The sequence below is a fragment of the Nomia melanderi genome, chromosome 3 (assembly GCF_051020985.1).
Source record: "Nomia melanderi isolate GNS246 chromosome 3, iyNomMela1, whole genome shotgun sequence".
In the NCBI taxonomy this organism is placed as follows: domain Eukaryota; kingdom Metazoa; phylum Arthropoda; class Insecta; order Hymenoptera; family Halictidae; genus Nomia; species Nomia melanderi.
In genome coordinates, this window is record NC_135001.1 from 1,029,871 (window position 1) to 1,041,959 (window position 12,089).

Genomic DNA, 12,089 nt, shown 5'->3' on the forward strand with positions numbered 1-12,089 from the left:
TTTTCATTGTTTCAGAACAAAACAAAAATTCTGTATTAAAGACAGAATCTGGAAACGCGATGAATAATTCGTTTCCAAAATTCTAAGGTATACGTTTCAGCATCATTTCGATTATTACAGAAATGTTCATTTTCATCTGCATAGAAATATGTTGGGAGCATAATGAGTAATCAATTTATTTCTCTAACTTGCAGCATTTCAGTTATTACCCTATCAATTATTCAATTATTACACTATCATTTATTTTTTCAATCACACCTTGTATTCCAAGCATACGTCACAAACCCTTGCAAATCTCACTCATTCTTTCAAATAATCTTTCGTTCTCTCTCATCTCTTTCTTTCTCTCACTCTTTCTTTCATTTTTTCTTTCTTTCTCTTACTCTTTTTCTTTCTCCCATTCTTTCTTTCTTTCGTTCGTTCGTTCGTTCGTTCGTTCGTTCTTCCTTTCTCTCCACCCCAATTCGTTTCGCACTCGTTCGCCAGATTCTCCCGTCAGTCCGATCTTTGGCTCTCTGGCCGTTCGACTTGTCATTTGTCATTGGGTTTGGAAACGATACAGATACCCTCCGTTATGCTTGAACTGTAGAAGCCGGGACAGTCGGCCACGACGAGCGAGGCTCCGGGGATTGCCGCCCGCTACGACTCTGCCAACACAACAACAACAAGACCGCTTTCACGAGTCTAATTCCTAACCATCTACTTCGCTAGAAACTTGACTTCAGAGAAAATGGAAATCCCCACACGCGTTTAACTGCGTGCTCTCGCGACGATTATTTTCCTCCCTCGGCACACGACGCCCGCATTCTACCGTTGCTTCGTTTTCAAACGTGAAATAGACATTAGCATTACATTTTTCCATTCCTGTACTTCACATTCTACGCACTTTTTGCATGCACTGGATCTTTTAACGGCTTCTCGAATTGCGAATCGCGATCTTTCAGTGGATCGTAGAGAACAAACAAGTTTTATGTGTAATAATAATAATAATAAATATTTTATATATAATATATAATATATAATATATAATAATAATAGTAATGAATATTCGATGTATAATATATAATAATAAATATTTAATATAGAATATTAGGTTGTAACATATGAAATGTCCGATTTTTAGGATTACTTTGAAATGAATACATTTGCAATTAAAATAACAATCATTGGATTCTACATGTTCTTTCAAACAAGTTCCTGGGTTTTTCTAATTTTTGTAAAAATCTGGCGTTCTAGTATTAATCAATTCTTTAATCGCGTCATCGACAGTTGCTTGATAGGTGAGGGTTTCTTCTTTGGAAGCGACTTGAATGTTTAAAAAAAGTGAAAATTCGACGAGTATGGGGTAATGTAGTAAGGTTTCATAATTCAACGTGTTCAACTTTTGCATTGTTATTCGTGACACACGTGGTCGGGCATTGTTATGGAGAAAAAATGGCTCCTTTCGATTGAACAGAGGAAGATCTACTCTCAGAGTTAGATATAAAATATGTTCAAAGATCTTAATGGTTTTCGTTAAAACGGAACTTAACCTATTTATCCACCAAAATCGGACATTTCATATGTTACAAGCTAATATATGAAAAATAAGATCATTTGCGTCTAACAAGAAAAGTATTTATACGAAAGTATTTCGAATATGCTTATCAAATGAATGGTATAAATTGAATTTATATTGTTCATTTCTATCAGATATATTATTTATTATTAATTATATTTCTTATAAATACTCACTGACTTACTTGCCACTGCGAATAAATAGCAATAAAGTAAACTTTCGTTATTACTGCGGATCTTGATGCGTTTATAGGTTATACAAACCTTTAAAAAGAAAAGCTTCTGTTTTAATGAGAACTCTCGTAGAATTGCATTCTTTTTGTATCACGTTGAATCCGTTGAAATGATTAATATAAAAAATAAAATGCAATTTTACGTCGGTTTCTTAACACAGCAATTAGAAAACTGTAAATCTGCATGAACATCCGCAGTGTAATTTTTATGTTCATCATTCTATCATTCAGTGAGTGTTATCAACGAATCAATTGTCTAATTATTATATAATTATCGTAAGCTAAATTTCTATTTGTAAGTATTCCAATAAAAACATGTAACATAGATTTACAATTTAACACGCGTAACGAATACGATTAGAAAGTGATCTCATTAATTTCTTCCCTAAATTCTAATTGGAGTTCAACGTACGGGTTACATATTATTGATCGATTTCAAAATCTAGTTAAATAGAAATTCGGCGCTTAATGCGAAAACTTTTCGTCGCCCATACGAGTCCGAACTGAACCTAGTTCAAATTGTTGTTAACTTCACATTAAACGGTTTCATACGTGTAATCGCGTTTGTAGAAGTGCTCGTTAATATTTCCTTTATTAGATGAATAATTGGAAAAACTTATATATCGTGGATTTATTAATTGATTGATTTACAGGTTTATTCTTCAAATACTCTTCACAACATTTTATTGTTCATAGAGTAATAGTTAGTTAGTTACTAATAGAATCTATATTTTTCAGTTGCCTTGATGGGCATGGATAATAGAAAATAGTTTGATTAGTTTACAGATATTAGCGTAAATAGATATTGAAATAGCCCCATTTAACTTGCTGAAGATTTGTCTAAAATTTGTTAAATCTAGTCAATGTTCATTGCAATTACAACTGAATTTGACAAAGTTTAAACGAACTTTGGGTAACTTGAATGGTTCTGTTTCAGTGTCTGTTTACGATAATATCTATAAACTAATCAAACTATTCAACGAACTTTGAGCAAGTTAGGTGGTTGGTTCTGTTTCAATATCTATAAATTAATCAAATTATTAGTTTAAAATTTGTCAAGTCCAATTGTAATTACAGCGTACATTTACTGGATTTGGAAAATTTTAGACAAATTTTGAGCAAGTTAAGTAATTCTGTTTCAATATCTATAAACTAATCAAACTATTCGTTTAAATTTTGTCAAACTCAATTATGGTTACAATGTAGATTGACTGGATTTGACAAATTTTAAACGAACTTTGTTCAAGTTAAATGGCTCTGTTTCAATACCTATTTATCTTAATATCTCTAAACTAATCAAACTATTTTCTATTATCCATGTACCACCAAGGCAACCGAGAAAGATAAGTTCTATTAGTCAGCGTGAATTGGAACAGCCAAAATGTCAGCCAAAGAATTAATGGTCGCGTTAAAATTAATTGGAGTAGATAGTAATATCGTAACCCGTAATGATTCCATTTATTATATGAAACTCGACATGTGTCGTGCCATCTGTGCGGTTCAAAACACGTTTATCACTCTTCAGTACGTCAACAACGTTCACGTCAAACCGTCAAAAATAGTGCAGTATTAATAGTATTAAAAACACAAGAAATCTGATGGATTTAAAGACTGACCAATAGACGTCAGAGTGCAAACGATACGATGCAATTTATTCAGTCCATTAATTGTCTTGTTGTATAAAACGCGACAATTATCTGTATGATCTAATATTTTCAAAATATTGAACACTTTTCGATTCTTTTCGCTTTATTCGTGTACCACGTGAATAACATTCATTAATCAAATTTATCGTGTCCAAATACTTCTTGCTACAAAGGTAATAATCAATTTAATAAACAAATATTGAAAATATTCGAGTGAGAACTATTATTTATTATAATTTCAACGTCTACAATCTACACCATGGTTTCCTACGAAAATTGGATATGTAATGAATTTATTACAGCAATTATTTAAATTGTAAATTATGTTTCTTTATCAAATATATTAGTATAAATACTCAATTATGGCAAATAAATTTTCTTATTCAGTTTGACGAAATAACTTTATGCGTTAGCTTTCACTATTATTGAAATTTTTGAAACGTTGAAGTTAGTGTTCAAAATTATGAATTATACATTACATCGTTAAATAGTTATTTCAAAAATAATTTGTCATTATTGAAAAGTAATTTCTCATTTTTTAGTGAAATATAATATCCGTACCATGTGAATTATGTTCGCAACGTCTTATAAATGACGAAAGTTGGCGAAACAATTAATTCTATGACATTAATTTTTATTGTTCCACAAATATTGCTTTTTACTTTGTGCGTTTCACATTGGTTCGGTTTGTACTTTGTTCAGCGAGACGATTCAGTAGAGGTAAACAAACTATCCACATGCTGCACGTATGACAGATCAGATGGTTTCGGCTATCTGCTGGCAAGCGTTTATCTGATGTTGCCGATCAGAGATGAAATTGTATTTTTACGTCGAGTTCGACGAGCTGCAAACTTTAATACTTCTACAAATAAACTGCGTGTACAATAATAAAAGACAGTGTCTACGTGCGCGTGTTTTTTAAAATTATTTATTCATTACCATAGATGTTTGTGAAAATGATAAATATATCAGTTTTGGGATAAAAATATTTGATTTATTTCAAAGAATTACGATTCTGGGTAAAATTTAATGATAAATTGTATCCAGTATTAAACGTTATACAATAGTATAGACAAAATAATGTTTTTAATTGAAGATCGAATTTTGACGAGTGAAATATTTATGTTTAAATCGACTAACGCATAAATTGGAATATTTTAACCTCAAATGTCAATTTGTAGGAATAATATTGTATTACAAGAAAGTATAATTAATTTTATGCTTTTTATAACGTTACGTGCCTTTGTAAAAATGATTCAGACTCAAATAATATTTTCAGGAATTCATATGTGAATGAAAAACACGAGAGTTCATCGTACATTTGATTCAAAACGATTGAAAGTCCGATAATTTAATGAAACAGTATAGTTCAATCTGAATAAGTCTTAACAGCTTCTTTATAGTCGTTGATTACGTCTTAATGCGCAATCTGACATTCAAAGGTTACGAGAAGATGTATTTGCATTTAAGCCCAAGCTTGAGCGAAGGAAAGCCCTAAGAATGCAGCAGAATGGTCACGTTGGCAACAATTATGCGACTATAAGTAACAGAAATGTTCAAAATTTCCCGATAATTTCATTACATTCTACAAAGTCGAGTGATTTTTGAGAAAATTCATGTTGAAACCTTCTTCTTCAATCTGCTTGAAACAATTGAAACAACCGATCGAATGTAACGTAAAAGTAGACATTACACAGAAAACCCTATTATGTCACATGTCGAAACAAATGACATGGTCTAATGTTTCACAGCGGACGGGTCAACTAGATCAGCTTTGAGCATGACATTTAAATATTAACTTAAATGACCTCTTAGATGTCTCTCCAAAAGAGACAAGAAAAGAGTATAGACTTCTAATGAATTGGTTTACTTGCAACAACGAATAACATGAATATGGACAAAGAAATTTGATTATACCTAATTTCTTATTTCTTAGAAGTTTGACTGTTACCAATTCAAAGAAATTCAGCCGTACAATTAATAACCTTACCTTTAACACTAGAACTACCAAGCCCTTAAATTGACTATTGAGAATTTCTTTACAAAAACTACAAACGTGGATTTATTAAGGTTTGAATTGGTTTAAATTTCAGCTTAGGTATTACTTAATCCGCTTCATTATTAATTCCTCAAAGAGGTATTCGTACTTTTTCAGGAATCACAAAAGGAATCAAGAAATGGGTTTATTGACCCATCTAATAGTTCTAGTGTTAATCAAACGATCGATTAATTTTTACTCTAATAATTGATTAATTACTCCCACGTAACTCATCGATTTTGATCCATAAACCATCAAGATCAGCCGACGCACAATTCGCAACGAGATCGCAGTTCCAGTGGTGCAACGTATAACTCAACCTCACCGTCCAAATGAAGTTTTTTCTAATCCACTAATTCACACTTGATTCCTAAATGAAATTTCCCATGATTCATGCTCCCATCTTCAATTTCGAAATGAAATTCTACCGTAATCCACTAAATCATGCTCAACGTCAAAACCGAATTTCCCACGTGTAAACCGAACTATAACCTCTAAATGACCTTCTCGTCTTTAACACTAGAACTACCAGATAGCTCAAAATGACTTATTTCTGATTTCTTCTTTTACTATTACTGAAAAGGTACGGATACTTCTACGAAAAATGATTAACGAAACTAATTCAGTAATAGTAAAACTGAAGTACAACTCGATTAACCCTTTACACTCGGAAGGTAACTCTCAGTTACCACTTGATTTAACGCAGTAAAACTATAAAATCTGACATTTAATTAATTATACTAATATTTAATTACATACTAATGTCGAATAATGCCTCGATACATGAAACATTCGAATAAAATAACTCTGTTCTCAATATATTTGTAATCTCCCTTGGAGTTCATTTCAAAGAGCATCGTCTTCACCTCATCAAAACACATTAAACACTCTATTGATGATAAATACACGCTTACAGTTTTTCTACAAAAATTGTCAAAAGTCATTCTAACTGATCGGTAGTTCTAGCGTTAATCGGCCCTACGACTGCATTAATAACCCACTAAAGAAAATCAAAAGAAATCTTTCTATTCTCAATTAAAAATACACCCAATTCTAAAGCGTATCCCTGCAGCCCGCGACAACGTTCCATTCTCTCTCAAGTCAGAAGTCGATCAACATCTATAACGTCCGATCCCTGACGATCGAGGGTCGACCGGCGACCGGTAACCGTAACGTTCGAAACGAAACTCGCCGAACGAGTAACGAGAAAACGCAAACGGAAAAGAGAAGAGTGTGTGCGTGTGTACAGTCGAAGAGAGGTATGACTCACTCGGCGTTGGTCTCCGGCGTGGGCAGATCACCGATGGTCGTCAGGGTGAGGGTCGACCAATACAGTGAACCAAGGTACTTTCTGGTGAGGGTCGCGTACTCGCCGGGTCTGTACGGGTAGACCCAGTCTCCCTGGAACCCTTCCGCCTCGCTGAGCAAGTAGTAAAAGCAGCCGAACCAGTGGGCCAGGATCAGCAGTATGTGTATCAGGTTCAGCACACGCCACAAATTCGGATAAACCGTCCGCGACTCCACCATATAGTAATAGTTATAGACACGATAGATCTTTAGGAACCTAGGGAACCGGAGCATCGGGTTGCTGCCGAGATTCACTTGGAGAAGATCGAGGGGCAGCAACGCGAGCAAGTCCAGCACGAACGACTTCGACTTTAGGTAATGGCCGGCCAATTTCTTGCTGTTGTAGACCATCAGGCCTTGCTCGAGGTATCCGGTGCGGAATTGCACGGCTACGTCCAGGAAGAAGACCAGGTCCGTGAAGCCGTCGCACGCAAGCCACGCCGCTGGCGCCAGCGCCTGCAGTTCCGGCAGGCTCTGCCGCACGATCAAGGTCCACAGATTGTACAGGACACAACCGGAGAGTAGCATCAGCCAGTAATAATAGAAATTCTCATCGGGATTGACCACGGTCTTCGGTGGCCTCTGCGGTCGCCTCGGCCGTCTTCGGCGTCGGCCGCTCGAGTCTTTCTCGTCGTTCGCGTCCCCTTCGCCCTCGCCGGTGTCCAACGTCTCCTGGCTCTCCGGGATCTGCCTCGTCGAGAACCTCTTCAGGAAAGAGTCCTCGCGCTTCAGCGGCGGCTTCTTCTGGATTGTCGATATCGCGGAGGACAGCTGCACCGTGGTGCGCAGTTTCATCCACCGCTGGTTGCTCTTCGTTCTGGGAACAGAAAGAGTAATAGATCGACAGTCAAGGACGGGTGGAGTAATCGCCTGCAGCCCGTATCGGTGATATTGACGAGCACCGGGACTTGAGATTGAACGCTGTTTCAATGGAAATAATTGTAAGGATCTCTGTCGTTTATGGCCGCGCGACGGTTCGCGAAGCGTTTTAAAGATGGATGCCTGTGCGAGAACAGTTTGTATTAAAACGGGTGATCCCTTTTGAACGGGTCGTTGGTGTTCTTTTGAATGGAATTGTATTGAGTTCCTTCTGGCATTGAGGAAGTCTAGGGAACGGATCAACTCATGTGTGTAGGAAAATCTGTTGTTTCCATTGGTTGTGACCTTTTAGCTACCTTTTAGCTACCTTTTAGCTATTGCGGGACTACCCACGAAGCTCTGTATGGCAAGGTTTGATGCAGTTTGCTTGTCAGGAATGTAATATCACTGCGATTTGAGACTTATGAAATTTTCCACTGTGCGATTGCTAATTGCACATTATAGTTTAATTAGATTATATAATATAGATTAGATAATATAGACTATAATGTGCACAACTAGCAATGACAGAGACAAATTGTGCCGTTATAGTGGCGTTCAAAAAGATGATATACACGAAAGCCACTGTAGTGGCGTACGGTAGCTAAAAGGTTAATATTGACATATTCGTATTTTGATGATACTCTCCGGAGGTTCACTCGCGTCGTTGCTACCATGGAATGCTGTAATTCAAAGTAAAACCGTATATGTGTACTTTTACGTACGCGAGGGAAAGTAAACGAAAATTCTACACAGTGTAAATCGAAATCGCAGAAAGAATCGTGTTGTTTCATTAACTTTGGTACGTTCAAGGTTACTTCAAGGTCGTGGTTCAAGTTGAATGTATTTTGGAAAATAAGACAATATCGATCGAAATTTATTAAAGGAATTTATCGTTTGGCGAAATAAATTATTGAAACTAATTATACAATTTTCCTGAATAAATTAACATTCGTATAAAATCAATAATTCAATCATCAATGCAGTTGTAATTTATAAGCATACAGAAAGATGCAAACGTAAGTAAGAAATTCGATAAAATCGAAGATTGTAATTCACTACCTTTTAATTAACTCTCAATTAAATGTATTCTTCTTTTGAACAATCAAGTATTGTTCAGTGGTACCAGAAACTAGTTTAAGTAAACTGAAGAGAACCACCTAGTGCTATGTTGGGAAGACAACGTTAAGCTTTTAAGAATTTATAGATGTCGCTGCGTACGGAAGGATGTTAAGGATCGCTACCTCTGAACATTGACAAATGCTTTTAATTAAAATGATTTCCCCTTTCGAAACTAGGGAATACCACAGCAATTACAACATAGCTTGCTAAGAGACTAATTACCAAGAGTCCATTATTTTCTGCGTACCAAAAGACCAACAGACGACATATCATTCGAAAAAGGTTTCGGCTTTCAGTGCTATGATTTGTATAAGAAATTTCATTTACACTACCGCTCAGAAGTATTTGATCTCTTGCTTGGTAACCGATATATTCGATGATGTACGTGTTAATAAAGTGTACCAATAAAGGAATTTTAATTGTATCGATAAATAATATGAATAAATATGTTCCTGTTTTTAAAGAATGGAGATAAGAAAGTTAAATGATAAGTATATATTATGATTGGACGTTAGTGATTTCATATTTATTCTGTTAAAGGTTAAGTAACAGAGAATCAATTTGGGTTTTCAAATGAAAATAAGAAATTTAAATTACAAATATAAATCATAGTAATTAGATAATAGTAATGTCATATTTATTATATTAGAAATTAAATATTACACAATCAATTTCTCTTTTTCAAAGAATCAAAATTAATTAGTTAAATAACAAATATAGATTATACTAATTAGATAATAGTAATTTCATATTTATACTATCAGAAATTAAATATTACAGAATCAATTTAAAATAAAATAAGAAATTTAAATAATTAGTACAGAATCACAGATGATTAAATAGACACTAATTAGACAATAGTGATGTCATACCTACAACATTAGAGATCTTAAATGATTATACCAAACGCATGTAACTTAAGACAAATCGTCAAGCCACAACCGTGATCGCGACAACTTGGTTTTTTATTACCTTCCCTTCCGTCAGCTGTAAATGTTGCAAGTGGTCAAATATTTTCGAGCAATAGTGCACTTCTACCGGGATGCATCGTGCAAGCCGATTAAACAATCAAATAACGGTACGCGTTATACGTTTCGGATTCCCGAGTGAATTTTCAAGCTTCATCGGACCCTTTACAAACCACCACCATGCATGGTACGTTCATACATGTATCGCAAACCTTCTTGCATCACGTTCCACAGTTTTCGCTATGGACATACAGTTTCGCTTCGCATAGGTCCATACATAGGTACGTGACAAATTTCGAATACTTTAAATAACAAACAAAGGTTTTCGGACATTTTATAAATATTCATTCGCCGGGTGAACATTCGGAAAGCATTGCGAATTTACTCGCACCGAAATGCGAATAAACCGGAAACACGATGCCACGGAAATGTATAAATAGTTATTATACCTACACACGATAAAATAAATCAAATTTGTTATTACAGGAACTAAAATTCCTGTAACAATAAATTTCTTACACCAATATACCTCTGATAGCCGAGATATTTATTTCATAAATATAAAAAACTAAACTAAACGAACGAACGAATGTCCACAAAATATCCGAAACAATTGTTTCGAAAGTTCAAATTTGACAGGTTCGTGTAAAGTTCCGCGAACTGTATGCGTAAAATTAATTAGTGATATCGTTTTACGGAAATTTGCAGCAAACAATGTAAATGCTTATATTTATTCTTTGTTATCGGTATACTAAACAGTTTCTAGGATTTCTCGGATTCTATTCGCATTCGTTTTGAACCAGTTTTTTATGCTAAACGTAAAGGAACCCATTCTACTTTTGAATTTTGCATTGGTCGCAATGATTGGAACAAGCGGCAATGGATTGCCAGAGAATGCTTCGTTAATTCCCAAAACAGAATTTCCAATTTTTGGAAAATTGGCATGTGGTCTACCACCGCAGAGTGCCATCGAGATTTTCTGCCGATGGCCATTTCCAAGAAATCGAAACGTTAGAATTGGGAACGCTAATTGCATCCGCCATGACGTTGCATCCAACACTTACTAGGTGTACTGTCCACAGGCGATATCTTTTTACTTATCCGGCAAATAGCAGAGTTTAACAAAGTCGCAGGATGAGTGCAATGAGAAGCGAAACAAACAGTTCTCCGAGAATCGAGGATCAAGATACGGAACTGCAAAGCGATGGCGCACACGTCAAATGTAAACATTCGATAAAGGAAATATGAATCTCATTAATTTCGATATTAGTTTATCGAACATAGTGCCAGTGGATTGTTGAGATCGTCGTGCTTAAAATAAGTCCAGACACGATAGAAATCGGACTAGTTTCACCGATTTCATATAATTAACAGAATTAACGGTTAATTTCCATGTAATCGATCAAACTAGTCCGATTTCCAAAAGTATTAATAAACACCTTCTGAAACTTTAACTTAAAATGATTTTCTTAGTTTAATCATTTTTCCTCAATTGAATTTTGGGCATTTCCTATAATTTTCTAATTTTATAATTGATTCTGAAGAAGCTAATATAGAATATACGACGAAACTCGGAAAATATTTTTAAGTTCAAAATTCGAAAGGTTCGTATTTGTAAAATTCTTGACAGTTTCGGTAGAAATAGTGTTAACCACAACGATCTGAACAATCCACTGGCACTACGTTCGAGAAATTAAGATCGAAATTAATGAAATTGATATTTCCCTTATCGAATATTTACATTTGACACGCGCGGCATCGCTTTGAAGTCTCGCATCTTGATCCTCGATGCTCGAACTGTATGTCTTACTCCTTTCATTATAATTGTTACAGTAAATTTGACTAAATCGGCAATTATACATAACCCCCTGGAAATTATGAATAATCATCAATAACATTGGAGAATGATTATACATAATCACCGAGGGATTATTTATCATATTGTCCGAAACATACTCATTCTCCGACTGTGTCAAACTATACTCCATGCCCCCTTGCCGCACTTACCCCGTCAGTCCGAAGAAAAAGCGAAAGGACATCATCCGTGGACAGTCCTCATTTCGAATATCATCGCATCCACAGTCTTCCACGTAAACATCGAAAACTGCTGAAAGGAGAACTCGAAAATGCCACAAGAAATCGTAGAAACATGTTTCCGACACAAGTGTCTGTACTCTCGCTGGGAATTAAGAAACGATATAACTCATGGAATGGTCTTATGTGCCGTCCGTTGCAGGGAACCTGGCACTCTCGTCCGAGTGGTCGGATTCGAAGGCGCGCGCCTGATTGGCTCAAGCTCTCGTGCCCACCAATCGAGTCG

At 35.5% G+C, this 12,089-nt stretch overlaps 1 protein-coding gene across 16 annotated transcripts in view; it reads right to left on the reverse strand.

Annotated features, from left to right (window-relative positions):
• LOC116431829 (uncharacterized) overlaps positions 1–12,089 on the reverse strand; it is a 223,503-nt gene that overhangs the window by 55,834 nt on the left and 155,580 nt on the right. For 14 of the 16 annotated variants that reach the window (XM_076365716.1, XM_031987754.2, XM_076365719.1 and 11 more), the window contains 2 exons: positions 6,745–7,638; positions 567–647 (listed from right to left, as the gene is read on the reverse strand). The exons of 1 other annotated variant lie outside the window; for it this stretch is intronic. In XM_076365716.1, coding sequence (XP_076221831.1) covers positions 567–647; positions 6,745–7,638 — 975 coding nt within the window. The remainder of the gene's footprint in view (positions 1–566; positions 648–6,744; positions 7,639–12,089) is intronic. One more of the 16 variants, XM_076365720.1, reaches the window with a different exon arrangement.